This window comes from Taeniopygia guttata, chromosome 1A (assembly GCF_048771995.1).
Source record: "Taeniopygia guttata chromosome 1A, bTaeGut7.mat, whole genome shotgun sequence".
NCBI classification, from domain to species: Eukaryota; Metazoa; Chordata; class Aves; order Passeriformes; family Estrildidae; genus Taeniopygia; species Taeniopygia guttata.
This window is the reverse complement of record NC_133025.1, coordinates 22,431,123-22,449,239: the sequence shown is the minus strand read 5'-3', so window position 1 is coordinate 22,449,239 and position 18,117 is coordinate 22,431,123. Positions and strand designations below refer to the sequence as shown.

General features: G+C 38.2%; 1 protein-coding gene across 4 annotated transcripts in view; it reads left to right on the top strand.

Moving 5' to 3' along the window:
• The window catches only part of CPED1 (cadherin like and PC-esterase domain containing 1), a 145,677-nt gene that overhangs the window by 29,620 nt on the left and 97,940 nt on the right, over window positions 1-18,117 (top strand). For all 4 annotated transcript variants that reach the window (XM_030257047.4, XM_030257054.4, XM_030257061.4 and 1 more), the window contains exons 4-5: window positions 5,127-5,233; window positions 7,098-7,173. In XM_030257047.4, the coding sequence (XP_030112907.4) occupies window positions 5,127-5,233; window positions 7,098-7,173 (183 nt within the window). The remainder of the gene's footprint in view (window positions 1-5,126; window positions 5,234-7,097; window positions 7,174-18,117) is intronic.

Sequence of the window (18,117 nt, the reverse complement as noted above, 5' to 3'; positions counted from 1 at the left end):
TCTACTCCATATTCTGCAGTGTTGGTGGCACAGGGTGATTGGTCAAGGAAAGCCGTAGTCTTAGGTTACATGGACAGACAAGGGATGAGTTATTGGTAGATGAATTGAAATAAAGTGTGTTTTAAGAGTTAATTGGGTGAAATAGCTTTAAAAGACCTTGAAACTGTACCTCTCATAGCCATTTTGTGGTGCTTTTCCTGCTACCAACCTGGTACAGACGGCATAGTGAAGTTTTGATAAGATAACAATAAACAACAAGCTGAAGACTGAAAAAGTCCCGTGCATCTCTCTTTCCTGGCACAGAACTGCTACAGGAGGGTCTCCCCCATCAGGGGAGTCCCCTGTGGGGCCCAACCAGAAGGGCAAGTACCCATAACTGGTGCCCCGTGTGTCAGTGTAACTCAACTAAGAAGAGATCATCCCCGGAGTCCCTTGGAGCAGAGCTCCAAGAGTTGGAGGTTTTTTTTTTTTGGGAACAATATTGTATTGTTAGTTCATATGCAGTTTATAAATTTGGTCCTTCTCTGCAGTAGTGCTCTGTGGCAAATTGTACTTCTCAATTTGGTTTCATTTTATGAACTATGGCACTTTTAACTTGTTTTAAATTTGTTTGGGTTGATTTTGGACCAATTATCAGAATTATTTTGAATTCTGACCATGCTTTTAAAAGTCCTTGTACTTGTTTTCAACTTGGGGTCACTTGCTATGTATAAATGCACTTATTATTCCATTATTCAATTTGTTACAAAAAAATTTGATCAGAACTGAATGTATAGTAGAGTATCTTTTGAGGTTCTGCTCCAAAAAAGTCCACTTTGATAGTGGATTAGACTTCATTTTTTCAAATAGCGATGCAGTCACCTCATAGATGTATTATGTGGAAACAAAGTCTAAAGACTTACTAAAGTCATATTGTTTCATTGCTAATATTTGCTTTGTTCACTGAATCAGTTACTCTGATTTGTGTTTACTAGATCAGTTACTCTGTCAGAAGAAAGGAGACTATTTTTATGCAATATGTTCTTGAAAAACAAATGTTCTTGTTCTCTTCTTCTCCAGTGCTTATAAACTGGTTAGTTTCAAGGTAGTGGTGTGAACAAATGCAAAATTGCAAATTGATTTGAGATTAAAATTAAAAAAAAGTGCTTTTTTTTTATTTCTCAGAATGAGTGAAATACAGATAAACATGAAAGATGAAAATTTCATTTGATTTTCAAAGTTCTTTCATTTCAAAATTCAGAATGGAAACCTTAATACTGCAGAATGAAATTTCAGCCTATAGAAATGACATGAAACTTAGTCATTTGATTAAATTATGTAATATACACGTAAGAGATTAAAATTCCAGAGATGCATGCATCTGACAGTTTTCCTGCAAAATTTAGCCTCCAATGCTATAGCTCATGGGGAGAATGTGGTCATTTCAATGACTGGAATAAAATTAATTCACTTAAGAAATCACTTCAGAAATTCTTGAAGTTTAGCTCTAAACTTGAAACCCCATTAAATCCTACAGTTTTCATTTGCTTTCTGTTAGCTTTGGTCTAATATATCAGAATACAAAAACTCTCTGCAGAATATTATACAGAAAAAGCTAAATGTTTTTATTGGTGTCTGCATTGTTATTTCCTCTGCTGCTGAAAAACATTTGGTTTCCTTCCTAGACTATTATTTTTCAATTTATTTTTCCACATTAGCTATTTTAATTATTTCAAATGACAAATCAATGTCAAAGCAAATGAAAACAGTGCTATCTTATTGAAAATTAGAATTTTTACATAACATCAAATTTCACTTGGAAGTTATTGCTCTCTGAATTGAATTGCATGTTCTTTGACTCATTCAGAAAAAAGGTGATCACATCGGATTTCAATCAAATTATGCTGTACTACTACTAATTGAAGTAGAAACTTGGGTTGATATTTTTAGGTAAACATGAGATACACATTGCAGGTACAAATACTTTTTGATATGGGACTGGATGACAGCTACAAAGACTGCAGGAGAGGAGTGGCTAAGAGCTGGCAAAAGATAGGTGAATGAAAGCATCATGCTGCCAGCATGTATCCACCTAAAGCTCAATTTGCCTAGTTGAAATAATTCTGCAGATGAGCATTCCTTGCGTATGCAAGGCCTTAATTAACAGGCTGAACTAAGCTATCTTGATTTGAAAAGATATTTAAAGAGCAGATGAACATGCAATTGCATATTCTCATTACCACTCTTTTACTTGTCCAAGTGCAAAATAATACAAAGAGTAGAAGAGTATCTCCATGATGTGTGATTTCATACTGTCTAACTGATACTACAGCTCCTGTGTGCTGAGCTCTGCTCGTTTACTGGAGAAAGCAAACAGGATTTCCGTAGCTAGAGATTAACTTCATTCTGTGGGAAAAGCTTTATGCAATTTGCTAGTAATTAAATTGTTCAGATATGAAGCATTCTTTTTAATCTTCCCCCTCTAATGTCCTGTAAAAGCCTGCTTCTGGTTTGAATTCGGGAAAGCAGCAAAACTGTGTACATTGAAAATTATTAAGATGCTTATTAAAGCATCTTAAAAAAGTCTCTAGAAACATTTTGAACCATGAGTCCTTTTATACAGATGGTGTTTATTATTAATGTCACTTTTGTTCTTTGTCGTATTGTAGAGTGTTTTATCTTGCTTTACTTTTACAATAAGTTCTGTGAAAGGGATCTTCAGTCCTTTGTGGCCCTTGCTGGAATACTAATAATGGTAGAACTTTCTTCCTGAGATATAATTCTGCTATTATTAAATAAGCAGAAAGAAGACAGACTATTTGTTTCCTGGTCACAGATGTTCATTTTCCACAAAAAGTTAAGCTCTGGAAGGAGTGACATGGGCAAATTTGAGGCAAAATAGATTCCTAGAGGAGCCTGTTCTAGAGCTAAATAGCTGTTTTAATCCATGACCTTTTTGTTTTTGTTTTCCAGTAACGTTTTTTCAGGTATAGAATATGAGGAATGTATCTATACATTTAAATAGGAGTCAGACTGCTCTTTCAGCCTGAATCTGAGAGACAGCACTAGGTGCACACTGTTTTTCAAATAGGAAGTCTCCTGACTTCTATAAATAGATGTGTTTCAGTTCTGATTGTTCTGTACTGAAATAACTGGCTCGAGGTCTAATTACTCCAAATAGAAAGCACAAGTAATGGCAGGCATTCAAGCTCTCCTGACATATTCTACTTCCTGGGCACTGACTCAGAAGCACACCAGATCTGAGGGTACATTTTCCTTTTCTTCTCTTAGGTGCATTCATATTGATCACCCTGATGTATCCTAAAGGCAAATACGCAGTGCAGCATATCCTCTGGAGTCAGGGATCAAATTCTTCCCAGGGCAGGATGTGTAACAATAAACAGGGGAAGGAAATGAACTGCCTCTGAGAAATGGAGTTCCCTCCAGCTCCCTTTCAATTTGCACACAACTAGGCATTGTGATTTATATATAATTATAATGATTTATTCAAAGGTGTTTACTAGTCAGAGGCATAACCTCTTCCTTATCTGATAATTACATAGCTAGTGAGGTCATTGAGTAGGTTGTTAGCACTGCCAAACTCCTTCACTAAAGTGAGGTATTTGCTTGTACATTTCTTTAATGTTTAGTTTGTTTGCTGTCTGTCACATTTTTATCTACCTGCAGGTTGTTTCTTTCACAAAGAAGCATGTAGTGAATCTGTCTTGCCTAAATTTCATATACCCTAATTACTTTTATACTATAATACTGGTTCTCATAATGTGAAATTGCAGGACTTGTTAGAGTAATAAATGCCGTGTAACTGAAAATTGATCTCTTCAGTTTCGTCACACTGCTTATAAACATAAAGAAGTGATAGTTACTTTCATAGTCCTGGATCCATTCTACACAATCAGTTCATTACTGTTCTTAACATAAATTGAGTGTTAAATCTCCTTAAGTGGAATCTTTACCTTGCTTGACATTTGTAATCATGATTGGGATAGGAAAAAAAACACATTTTAGAGAGAGAAAGAAAGGAAGTAAATAAAATTAATACCTCCGTGGGCCAGTGGTGGGACCAAATTAAGGGGGTAATCTAATAAAAATAAGAAGGTATCACAGATGGATAGCACAAAATGGAATAAAATACAGGTAATGTTCCCAAACCTGGGAAAAAGAACCAACCAGTCCCTGAAACAGCTGTTCTGCAGGGAGCTTTGTGACCTGATTCTATACCCTTGGATGCTGTACTGCTTCTCTGACTGCCCTTTCTGTTTGTAAATTCATTATTACTGATTGTCTTCCTGCCAATGAAATAATTTACCCTTTATTGAACATATTCATAGTGTCCTCAACAGATGTAAGAATTCCATTGTGAGCTGCCACCATCTCTAATTGGTCCAGATAACAAAGGCCGTATACAGAAGAAAACATATGACCATGTGAGGAAGCTCACCAAAGTTTTTTTAAGCAACAGTGGCATTTCTACACCATATCACATGCTGAGATATGAGCAAGTTCAAGGTCTGTTTGTATCTTCAGGTCAGCTTTGCCCCAGGAAGGAAGCATCACATTAGCTTGGAAGCCAGCAATCTAATCCCCACTCGTACACCAGTTCTAGATCTGGCAGTCTGGTGTCTAATATTTACGAATCCAGTACACCAAAATTCCTGCTGTTTGCAATAGCATGGCCAGTAATACTTCCTGCAAAATTTACTTGCCATTAAAGAAACGCCTCAGAAGATCACATTGCCTATACTGGATATGTGGTACGAGCATGCATGTTGAGGAATTCAGGAGAAAAAAAAAAAAAAAAGGAACAACTTAAAGCAGCATCATGTTATCAGACTTATCAGAGTTTTTAATTTCTGAATGTTAAACAGGTAAAGCAGCAGGGTTTGGGCATCAGTAGGCAGATATAACAGGGAATGCCCACTGTAAAACACCTAAATGAAATTCCAAAGCTTGAACTGTGGTAGCAAATATGTCTTTTATCCTTCTGCCACCTGTAGATGCTCATGTAATTAGCTCTCTAACAGTTTGCTGTTCTTCAGGATATCACTCTAAGTATTTTTTATGCAAGTAAGATTTGCATGATACCATGATATTTTCTTTCTCAAAGTGTTTCTTTTCTTTCTGGATAGGTGGTATGAACCCTTGGGATCTTTTCATCTGCTTATCTTCCAGAAAAAATGGTGGCACTGGCTGCTTTCAAACAGAAGATTTGCATAATCTAGAGCTTTTCCAGAAGGTATGAGATTATTGTGTTGTTCTTTGTGGGAATGTAAGGACAGGCTAGCCCAGATTTTCAGCTCTCACTCATAAAAAGAGACGTATCAAATGTTTCTTTTATACTGCAGCAGCATTTTTTAGCAGAAATTAAGTTTTTTCATGTTTTCTATTTACTGAGAAATACTTGTCAAGTACCAACATTTCATTCTTCTTCATATCTCACCCAGTTATCAAAAGGAATTTCTCATTTGAACATAGTATGTTAGTTTGGTTGTAAGTATTTCAGTGTAAATACTGAAAAGTGTTACAACTCATTGTCAAGTTTCCCTTTTCTTTTCTTTAGCTTGAACTTTTGCATTCTTGGCTACCCTAACCAGCATGTCTGGACTCAAAAGTGTCTACAAGGGAAATTATTTAACAATTTTCCTTATTGGAGAAGAGAATTTAGAAATTGTGAGAAACAATCAGAAAATGCATGAAATATTTAAGAATGATAGAGATGGATGAATTTAGGGTTCATATCTTATATCACTACTGAGTTTCACCTAATGTAATTCCTCTTTTGTAAAGATAATTTAAGCACTTTTCCAAACAGTGACAGTGCTCCTACAATCAATAATGTGTAATTTGGACCAGGGCCTTCAAGGCAGTTCTTTGCTCTGGCACTGCAACCTTCTTCCTCATGGTCCAAAGTATCAGTATTACCAATTATTGTTGTATTTTCAGGATTGCTTTGTGGTTTTTTTCTTACTTGAGCATGTTGTGGGCATTGTTTAGGTTACTTAGAGGTGTAATTTCTATGTAAACACCTTACCTGTTGATAAAAATATGTGAGTGATATAAACTGAAATCTTTCATAAAATGTGACCAAGCTACAGATACAGTTTGACTTGTATTTTAAGTAAAAAAATACTTAAAAACAATAATGATGGCAAGACTATAAATTATTGACTCCAGCTTGAGGGTCTGAGAGAAATGGAGCTGCTTTTAAAAGGTGCCTCTGGTGATAAAAATCCATTTATGTCCACAGAAGGCAGAGCTTTGAGCGTGTACACTGGGGTTCTCTGGGACAGAATGCTGTATCAAAGTGTATGCAAAGTGAAATTTTTATGGCAGTTATAGTTTGCTAGAAATATACATGCTTTGAATATGCTCGCATAATAGAGCACCCCAGGCTTCTGCAAACTGCTTTTTTCTCATTTTGCCTATATTACCATATCTGAGCCTCTAATGCTGTGCAATATAATAATCCTGACAGCATGCTGAAATGTCCAGATGTGTCACACATGAATAACTCAGACACAAAGTGATCAAAGGAATTGTCCAAGTTCTCTCAGGAAGTCTGCAGCAGGGCAGGGACTTAAACCATATGGCCCATTCCTCCAGAAAACTTTAAATATTGAACTAATATTACTTGCTGCTGACATAGCAATGTCAATGTACCAAAGTGCAACACAGTGTTTGCTGAGGGGCCTGCCTGTGATTTAGCTGCATTAGCTTACTACAGATCCCAAGCACAGCAATTCAAGAGGCATGGGGTATTTCCATGCAGGGAGGGACAGTGGTTGGTAACTGGACAGAGCAGAGAAGCTGCAGAGACGGAAAAGGGGACAGGGAACAGGTCAACACTCAGCAGCCATAGGGAGAGATATAGGCCTAAAATTTTGCATTGTTATGAACACGGAGGAAGAGTCCACACCTTAACTTCATTATTCCAGCACTGCATGGGGGGCAAAGTTATTATTTCCTCTTGACACTGATGGGAGATTTGTGCATGAGGTGCCTCTGATAAATTAAACACAAACCCATTGAAGGCATTTTCCATTGAAGAAAAAAGAACACTTTTTGAATTAAATCATTAAGGCTTCTCTTTTTACATACAGGTAAACCTACTTCCAGAAATCCAGCATTTTCTTTGCAGAAAAGAGGGATTATGCCAGATAACAAAAGCCTTTTCAGGTAATCTGACTTCTTTAAATATGCTTATGTGATGATGATATTTTAATAGTTGTCACAAGAAGTTTTTGAAATGAGACTGGCAACTTACAATTCCATTTTATTCTTAGTCATGAATGCATAGAGGGAAAAAAAATAAAAGAATGATAATCAGTTTTAAACACACTTAAATATAGATTACAATTATACAGTATCTTTCCAGACAAAGACATTGCATTTTTTAGCTGTTGCATGTTTCAGAAATAATTTGGCTTTAAGTGTCTTATTTTTGGACTGTCTTGTGTTAATACTGCATACTGGTATTTACACTTCTGTGCCCTGGGTTTGGTGTAATGTGTTTGTTCAGCTTTACAAAAATGTTGTGGCATGGAGAAGGAGTAGGATTCAGAGCTTGGTTTCCATCCAGACATAATTTACTGATAAAAAGCCTTTATTGTGTATTAAGGTCATCAACCAGAAAAGTTTAATGGTTATGGGCGAATTTCCAAAGAGTTCTAATTTACCATGGGTAAAATCCATCTTTGAATAGAAACTGGAAAAGAACCTGTTATGTACTGTATTAGGTCTATTTAAACCTCCTTCTATTTCCCCCCTTTTCATATATGTCGGAATCTGTAGGTGTTGATGATTCCGAGATTGTAGAAAGTCTCTGTCTTTCTGCCCCATTGCCAAAGAAGAAGCCATAATTTGTCTGTGCTGTTTTCAAGGTTGTTTATTCTGTTTATCTCTAACATGTTCTGCTGCCCTGCCGCAGGTCTGTCCTGCAGGGCAGCGTGCGGGGCTCTGCCCCCAGTGGGATGTTACAAACATTATATACCAGAAACTACGTGTGCTATATTTACAATAACGTGCCAATATCTGTCACCCACGTTGAACAGTGTGTCCCCAGCCTAAACCAATAGAAAAATGCCAACACTGCAGTGAAACATGGAGGGCATGAAGAAGGAGAAAAAGGACAAGACACACCCAATTTTCTCCATCTTGTCCCCTCTGAACCCCTAATCTAGAAACCTAAAATTTTACTTTTGCACCCGTGCCACACTTAATTATTACTCATATCAAACACTCTGAGCTTGTAATTCATCCTGTAAGATTGAAAACTCTTTTCCATGGACAGAGATCACAGACAGTGTCTCTCAGGGCTCTGTACAGGGGGGTTCCTGACCCCCTGCCAGGGTACCAGGCCCTCCAGGGCAGCCAGAGGGAAGCCCTGGATTCCCACACATATATGTATGCTAAATTTAACACAAAAGGAAAGGATTCATTACATCTCATTTAACCATTTAGGAGTATGTATCTTCTGAAAGCAGTATTCTAATCTTCCATTTAAGTCAGTGGAGAGAGAGATACCTACAAATGTTATTTCTTTTTATCTTAAAATATGTTTTCAAAATAGGTATGTTGTCTCTGTCTTCAACAAACATTGGTTCGCTTTGCTACATGAAGAAAGGCCAGTTGCAGTGGTTTTATTACTTTACTACCACAAAGCCACAAACACAAGAGACCCTTACTACACACAGAGCTTTCTCTTTAAAATATGTACTTTTCCACTGCTGTCCATAAACATGGTACAAGGCACCTTATATGTGACCCTTCTATTAAGCCATTCACTATTTTCTCCTGTACTGGGTTTACATGGCAAGCTTTTGGCTGTGGGGGGTGACAGGAGTGGCTTTTGTAAGAAGCTGCCAGAAGCTTCCCTTAATTCCAGCAGAGCCAATGCCAGCCAGCTTCAAGATGGATTTGGTGCTGGCCAAGGCCAAGCGCATTAGCCATGGTGGTAGCACCTCCGGGATAACATATTTAAGAAGGGAAAGAAAACAATTGCACAACAACACCTGGAGAGATTATTGAAGAAGGAGTGGGAGGAGGCGCTCCAGGCAGCGGAGCAGGCAGAGATTCATTTGCCTGCAGCCCGTGGTGCAGCCCATGGTGGGACAGCTCTGCCTCTGCAGCCCATGGAGGTACACGGCGGAGCAGAGATCTGTCTGCAACCCAGAGAGCACCCAGTGCCAGGAGAGGTGGGTGCCTGAAGGAAGCTGTGACCCTGTGGGAAGGCTCCTGGCAGGACCTGTGGAGAGAGAAGCCCAGGCTGGAGCAGTCTGTTCCTGAAGGACTGCACTGCATGGGAGGGACCCACACTGGAGCAGTTCATAAAGAACTGCAGCCTGTGGGAAGGACTCCCCTTGGAGAAGTTCACAGACGGCTGTCTCCTGGGGAAGGGACCCCGTGCTGGACTGTGAGGAGTCCTCCCACTGAGGAGAAAGGAGCAGCAGGGGCAATGTGTGATGAACTGACCACAGCTCCAATTCCCCTCTCTGCATGACTGCAGGGAAGAGGTAGTGACTCAGGAGTAAATGGGCAGATTTGGCACAGAACCCATTTCTTTTTGGTCCAGCATTTTAGAGGTTCAGAGGGATATCATGTGGTATCCTAGATGGCAATAGATGTCTATTTGTGGATACTGAATTTTACACTTGGTATTTAGAGTAAGCGAATCCAAAATGGCATTTATTTTCAGCATAATTTAGGGTTAGGTGAATTGCTCCACACTGACTGTATAGAACTACACTGATGTACACTGACAGGAATGTGAATTTAGACTGTGGTACACAGCGGGGTCACCTCTGACCAGACCAGACCTCAGTTTCAAACCATGAGTTAATCCCACTAAGTATCACTGGATATGTAACATGTAGTTTCGAATGAGTGGAACTCACCCATAAAAGGTGAAACTAGAATCAGAAGAGTAAATAATTTGATTTCAGGTTCAGTGGACAAAAAGGTGTAAGTTAGAGCAAACTAGTCTAGAGGTGAGACTTCAGATACTTCCCCTTCCATTGATCTGATAAAGCCAGCTCTTTCCACTTTCTTTTGCTTGCATTCTCCAACAGATCTCTCTTTCCAACAACATCAGAGTTGCCAATTAGCAGGATTTTCTTCATCCTCAATTTAAAAATTATTCCCAGAAAAAACAGTTCTCATCAGTGCTTCTTCCACAGACCAGTTTGTTCCTTTCAAATCAGTTGTGTACTTTCACTTTTGTGTGTTTGAGTCAACAGGGTTTCTCTGCAATTCCTGTTAAAGAGGATCGGTTGGTTTGTTCTTACTGTCATTTAGTCAGTCTTCAAGGAGCCAAGCAATTTCCTGTAAAAGAAATAACAAAAAGAATTACGTTCTCTAATTAAAGACATAGTAAGCTGGAGAAAGAAACATCAGGAAGCAAGGCTGAGAAAATGGTATACTGGATTTACTGTGGCTACAACAGTGTTGATGTTGATAAGCGGTGGTAAAGTGGTTTGGGTTTTTTTGATATTATTTTATTTGTTGTTGTTCAAGTCTTAAACTGCTAGGCTCTGTATTTAAGACAGCATGCCCATTCTCAGACCCCTTTTGTATAGGAAAGAAAATTATTTATACAAAATACTAGGCTGATGCTTGTTTCTTTGCTCTTTCTCTTTAATGGAAAGTGTTTTTGTCAGTCTGACATTTCATATTGCTTCTATCTCTATGAGGCAGAGGGAAATAATGCATATACCAGTGATGACTGCTTTTTAGGAAAGAAGTTGGGAAGAGAAGAAAGGAAAATCAGTCTGGGAGAAGAGTAGAGTAGAAAAAAAGGTTAAAAATACATGTTGTGTGTGGATAAATTGGATTACCATTGAAGGCAGGGTTGCTAGAAGATGGGCATGTGGATTTGTGGCAATGGGTCTGTGATGAGGCATAAGAATAGTGACAGATTTTAGAATTCAACATGGAAGACTACTTGCTGCAGTCTGAGACGATTGTTTGAACTTCTGCTTTTGCAGGGCAATTGGTTCAGTTTTTAAAGTGCCTGATGTCTGCTTACTGTATGGGACTTGGGCCTTGAGAAGGTTCTGATATAGCTAATGAAGAACCAAGGAAGGCTCCTGGCATTTATTGCTCAGGTCAGCAAAAGTTGCAGTAATTGTAGTGATCTGGAAATTAAATCTTCCTGTAAATGACCCAGTCCTAGAAGCTCTCTGAAGTTTGAGAATGATTGTCAAAGAGATTTCAGGTGTTCACACCTGGTAACACACTGTATGTGGCTTTAGAACTGTGCTTGGCTGCCTCCTGCCTCTTGCCTCCCAGTCAAGAGATGGAGAGGACTAAAGTCCACAATGTGAGCAGAATTGCCCAGATTCGGTATAGGGCACAGGAAAGTCATCCTGATGCATGCACAACAAATACTATATTTTACAGACTTTGCCTGGGAAAGTAGTGGAACTCTTATAGCATTGCCTCCCTAATTTTCCTGTTCCCTAAGGAATCCACACTAGTCTGTCTTTCCATGTAAACACTTGTCTCATTTCATCACTTCCAGTGCCCATCCTGTGCTATGCCTGCATAGATGTCTTCTCTACCCATGCAAATCACTGTTCCTTTTTTTAAGTACTACTTTTATTGTTTGCCTTCCTTCTGTGTTTCTGTTTATTAGTGTCACTAGTGCAGAGACTTCATGAGTGTCTGCCAGCCTTGTGTGCTCCCATGATTTCCTGCTGGTCTGGCCAGCAGCATTAATCACGCAGAAGGTCTTGGGATAGGCATGAGCCTAATGGAATTGTACGGGAGGGAAAGCCAAGATAGTGACTGTGCTCCCACTCTGTGATATGTTTATAGTCTGGTGCTAACCCTGTGCTTTCTTCTCCTGCTGCCTATCCCCAGTGTCCTTGGGTGGTTACTCTGGAGTCAGCATGAAAGGTTATGACTCGAGGGTAAGGAAGCAAAACTCAGTGGAGCCGCCTGTGGAAGAGAGAAGATATAGATCAAATTTATTTTCTGTTGTAAGAACTCAATATCTTTTTTTTTATAGGGGGATGCATTTCTTTTGGCCCTTAAAAATGTTTGCACACCAGTTTTGATCAGGTTTGTGCCTATTACCTTTCTGCTACTGGAGTTAATAAGAGCTTCAAGAGTGGCCAATAAAACCAGCATCTGATTTTTTCCAGTTAATTAGATTATAAACTATGTGGGGCAGGAATTTCATTGGTTTTACAGCAGTGTCAAATCTCAGCTACATAAGAACAGCAGCATAACAGCAAATATTAGTAGTTTGAAAAGAAGGAAAGCAGCTAAATTAAGTTAATTACTTGGCCTATACTCTTTGATATTCTACCCTGTCACTAGTACAGAATTGTGACTCTAATCATGCAACACTCAGCCAGCGTTTTCACAGAGTTGCTTTTTCCAAAGTTTTATAGCTTATCTGTGTAATTAAGTTCTAGTATGAAGGGTGCACACAGAAGAAGCAGCCCTTCTGAAAAATACTGGAAAAAAACCCACACCTTTAACTCTTAGGATGCTTTAGGAATGAAGACACAAACACTATACTTAATACTGTAAATACTGTTTTTTGTGCACCTGCCAAAACAGAGAGGCAAAAAACATGGTCATTAATCTAAACTGAAGCTGTATTTGCTGATGTTTCTAAAGAGAAAAATAAACAGCATTGTACAAATGCAGCACTGTCATAATTTTATCTTTTTAACTCTGAAACTTCACAATGAATTTCAGTGCATTTCAACCCCACAGCTTAAATTAATTTAGCTTTAGATCTGGTTTACTATAAAATTGTTTTATTTTTAATATCAAACCTATTTAGTATAGCTTAAACTTCAAGAAATTACACATAGTTTGACATTTCTCCATCCTAAAAATACAGAGTGTGTTGCTTTGAGATTAAGTGTATTACAGAGGGTGGGATCACTGCAGTTTTTAATGTGAAAAGCTTTTAAGAACAGTTGAATCAGTAGTCAGCAGGAGTTAGGATATTGGACTTGCATCAATGTTGACATCACAAATAAATCTCATAATGTATATCAAGAACATCACATATTAATTTTCAAGCAAGAAACCATATTCCAGTGAACTCAATGCAAATTTTTCCAGGACTTCACTGGGGGCCAGGATTGCCCCTAGTGTTTCCAGTTTCCTTCAAATAGTCATCCTCTACTTTGAGTTTTACAGCCACACTTTCCTAAATGCATAGGTCATAAAACTGAGTGCTAAAGGCCTTCTCTCTTCCTTTAGCAACCTCAGGGCATAATGTGTAAGCCATAGTAAATTACTATTCTTTGTTTCAGTCTTTTAATCCAAAAATCAAATGGGTAACAGGAGGTGATTGAATAGAATATATCTGCTTTCTGTGACAAGTCTCAAGTCATGTAGTGGCAGTAGTTCAAGTGAAATCATCCATCCTCCAAAATCAACACTGAAAAATGGAAAAAAAAAATCATTTTCAGTGCTCATTGCTTTCACAGTTATGCAGCTTAGAGCATGTTCCTGTACCTGATTGAGCCAAAGGTTACTAGGCTTATTTTTGATCAAAATTCCTTGTCCTGGAGAACTCAGAAGCCTGCCTAAGAATCTGTGAAAGCTTTTAAGGCATCTCCTGATGTGGAGCAATCTTTTCAGCTGTTAAACGCACCTTTCCAACCTACAGAGGCTGGAAAATTTCCCAGCTGTAAATTCTAGAAGAGGACCAGGTTGTAGCAATACAAGTTGCCTGGTTTGTATCACAGATAAGCTGTTTGTGCTCCAGAAGCCCACACCAATACAGAAAAAGGATGATCCCAGAACAGAATGCAAACCTGCAAGGCTGACAGAGAGGACCTGTTATCAGTAGTTCCTGAATATTGTACTGTAGAAACTGCTGACAAATGACATGAGGTGCCATTCTCTTTTTTTTTTCCATGTCAGAGAATTGAGTCTGCTATAAACAGACTACCACTATGAAAATCTAGGAAGACATCCCAAAGGCTTCTATGTGGATAGAAAGGCTGCTGTAACAGTTTCAGCATCAGTACACCTTACAGTGTAAAGGTTCTAAAGCAATGCTTTTCCTGCTAAAAAGAAAAGCAGTCAGATGAAGACCTTGCAAGTACAAATGTGCTGAGTTTATAATTTCATTTTATGGAAGAAATCAACAATGTGCTGGGCTCAGAACCAAGCACAGCACTTCTGTTGCATTTCATTCCATCTCTAGCTTCATTAGACAACCAGGAGCTCCCAAGGTGACTCAATCGCTCTTGAAATGTTTGTAACAGATCTAACAGTTGATGGACACTTGAGAAACAAAATGACCTTTTTCTCACAGACAATAGTCTTAATTGTTCCTTGCTCCATGTTTGAAGTGTGTAAAATATAGTCTATTTGATCTTGTACAAATTCAGAAATTAACTAAGAAACCCGTGTCATAAACTTCCTTGTAACATCAAAGGATACTATAGAAGGAAAGATAAAGAAGAGGACACACTCTCATTCATCTTCCTTTTCCTTTTCTTTCAATCAATCTTTAGTTCAACCAGTAAGGTATTCTCCTGCTGAATTCCTTGCCTTTGCAGATCACCAGATGTTCCTGTTAACCTAAGCATTCCATTTACCACCAGTCCAGGTGGCTGCAGCCTGGCTTTGCTCCAGGAATTCTTAATGTGTCCAAATGCACTTCTAGCTATTGGTAAATGTTTTGCTCAGCCACACGTTGTAATTCTTAAATCAGCTATTCTTTATTGTGTATGTGTTGAATCTCTTGTTACACTTCAGAACTCTGAGCCAAAGACAAGTAAATAACTTGTGAGCCAAAGATTGGGGAAGAAGCAGCAAGAAGTCGTAGCTGTGTAAAAAACTTGAAAGTCCTCATTAGATGTTAGTAAGGCTGCTGCATTAGGTATCAGTTGTCACTGCCAACTGCTCTGTTTGACTGTTGCACTTTGAGACATTGCAGTTGACAGAACAGTCTCTGCCACCAGTTCGTGTGACAAAGAGGTGCTGCATTTATTTGATCTAGAGGTATTGACTTGCTTTGGTGGATTTTATACCTCATCTCTGCATATGCCATGCAGCTGTTCTTATGTCTCAGGTCTGTGTTTTACCTGCTGCTATGGTTATTGTGTGAATTCGGGTGAGAACATGTAGTGGCCTCCTTAGTCATCAGCATGGCCTCCCAGTGAACACCCTAGAAAGAGGTAAAGTAGTGTTGTTGGTATTTTCAATAGTACCATTCCAGAGATGTCAGCATCAGAAACCGTCAAGCCAGAATTTCAAGGAAATTAAATTGTGGTTTTTTTCAAAGTGAAAACAGGTCCAGCCACAGGTTCTTTGCTTTACACTGGAGAGTCAAAAATGGCAGCAGCAAAAAGTTTTTTCCCCTCAGGAAAACACCACTTTGTGTAACATTTCCATTACTGCATAGCCACTGTAAAAAGCAAAATTATCTTCTTTTATTTTTTCTTTGATTTTTAGACTGCTACAAAAATTACAATTTAGAAATTACAAATAGTAAGATTTGAATTTTTGAAAGAGGGTACGTACTCTGGACATGGTGTTAGGATGATGGGACTCTTTATAACTTGGTTTCTCAATCTGCCTGACACATCAACCACTGAGCCTGCTTCACCTCTTCCACTATAAAACGTTGATGTTGTTTATGTATTTCAAGAGGACTGCTTAATTAACAACAGCTTGTAAAGTGATTTCAAGATGGAAAAACATGGCAATTACTGCAAACAGTAAAGGCACTGCAGGCTAATTTTCATTGATGATAAAGTTGATTAACAAATACACAGCTCTAATAAACACTGTTACTGCTTTTGAGTGCAGGAGCAGGTGAAGAGTTGCCATGAGAACTGATGCAGCTGAGTGTGCTCAGTTCAACACTACTGATGTCTCTTTATTATTATGGTAATTGTGTTCATTGATTACTAGGAGTAGATTTACCAAAGTAGGGGACTGTCACTCCCCCTTGACTCTGCCTGCTGGTGTTCATGCTCTGTGTCACCTCAAAGGAATAAGCTAGTGACAGTCTCACTTCTTCTTAGAGCCCCCTTGTGATGGGCTGTCTCCCAGGGAGATGCCAACAAAAACAATAAAGGGCTGTAAGGCACCATACAAACAGGATGCTCTATAGAAGAGGCATTATTTATGAGCATTGCCCTTTTATAGTTTTCAATGCTAATCATCAGCATTCTGAAATTTGTTTTCTCTTCCTTAAGACATCGCAGGTGATTTTGTTTTGTTCGTAGTTGTATTGGTTTTGTTTTGTTTTGTTTTTATTTTGGTTTTTGGGTTTGCTTGTTTGTTTGTTGGGGGTTTGGGGGGGGTGTTTGGGATTTTGTTTTTGTTTTTGTTTTTTTTTAAGTTGAGGCATTTTGCAATTATTTAGGGCAATACTAAGGATCTTCTAACCAGTAGTTTGAGAATTCAAAAACAGTTGTGTTTTTCATCTATCCCTACCCACTTGTTTTATTTTGGTATATCCAGCAGGAAATGGTCCACTGCATAGTAACAAATGAATTAATGTCGAAATAATCTATTTTTCTTTCCCTGAAACAGCTAAAACTCTCATTTAAGAGGGATAAATACAGGTACACAAACATCATCTCATTATTTTCAAATTCTGTCTTGTGAATTATTACTTGTTGCTTTAGCAACACAATCAGAAACATGTTTTTAAAAGGAAAAGACACATTGCTTTCTCTTGAGTAATGATCTGTACAGCCCTTCTCTACCATATTCTTATTTTCAGTAAAATGTTTACTTTCTTTTAAATAGCTAAACTGATGCATAGGAGTAGTTACATGGGACCATTGCTAATTGTCATGATGAAATGCCATTGTTATCTACAGGGTAGACATTTCCATAGTAAAATGCCCTTGTGTTTTTACATCAAGTCAGATATAGAAAAAAATACAACTTGATTTTGCAGATCTGGTTCCTATGCATATTCAAAAACAAGTCTGCCAAATAAATTACTTAATGGGAGTTTACTGTCTTCCTCCTGTTGTCACTACACAGGCAAGTAGGCAGAGCAGTCTGCTTTTGTCATTGTACCATCTAAAACCAGGTAGTCACTTGCAAAGTTCCAATCAGTTATAATGCATAACACAATAGAAAGATGTCGATGTGAATATAATTTGAGCATGACATGCTCTATTAAATAACTTCCTGGTTTTGATTATTAGAGGCTTTAATGCTGCTAAATGGTGCATGTGGGGCAGAGGACCAGATTAATTCTAGATCCCAGTCGGGAGTGGAAGGTTGAGCTGATCTGATCTGATGAACAGCCAATAAATACAGACAATCACAATGTCATTTTAATAGTCTCACTGGGAAAATGAATAGATGAATAATTTTTTTCTTTAAATGTCTGTCTACAGCTCATCACCAGGAACACATCTTCAGTTTTATTTTTCATTTCATGTACCAAGGTTGAGAGTGCATGCTTTAGAAAAGAAGCTTTACAAATAAATTCATACCATAGCACAATGCAGTATGTCATTAAAAAGAAAAGTAATAAGGTTTGGGAATAATGTGAACAGCTTGGTTTTTCCTGACCATTACTTAAGAACTTGAAATGTGAGATCTTTTAGAATTAATGAATACTACTCTACATGAAATAATGACACAACATAAGGGCTTTGTGCCTTTCTATCAAGAACAGTAAAGGCAGAAAATACATGCCACTCCTTGACTGATCTCACATCACAATATTTTGGTTACTATTAAAAGCCATATGCCTCAATAAGCTTGAGAACTGTGGTACATCAGTCCTGCACAAGACTCCTGTATGTTTCAGTACCTGCAAATTGTAGCCTTAGTGGTGAGCATAGAAACAAGAATATGAGCTTATTCATTGAGCTATGTTATTACAGTGTCAAAGTCTCTTGGTCTTTATTCAAAGAAATTGCTTATCCCCATTAATTTCAATTAGTGCTCCACAAGTAAGTAAGTTTTGGTATTCTATATTTGGAAATCAAGGATTTAAATTTTTTTAAGAAGGAAAAAAGGGGATGCTTTTTGTATGTAGTATTGCTGCACTGACCTCTGAAGTGGGAGTGGCAGCTAAGCCTTTCAGCCTGCAGCTTGCAGCTGGAAGGGGGTGCTTGGGCAGGGTGAAACTCTGCCAGTAGATCCAAAAATGTTTATTGT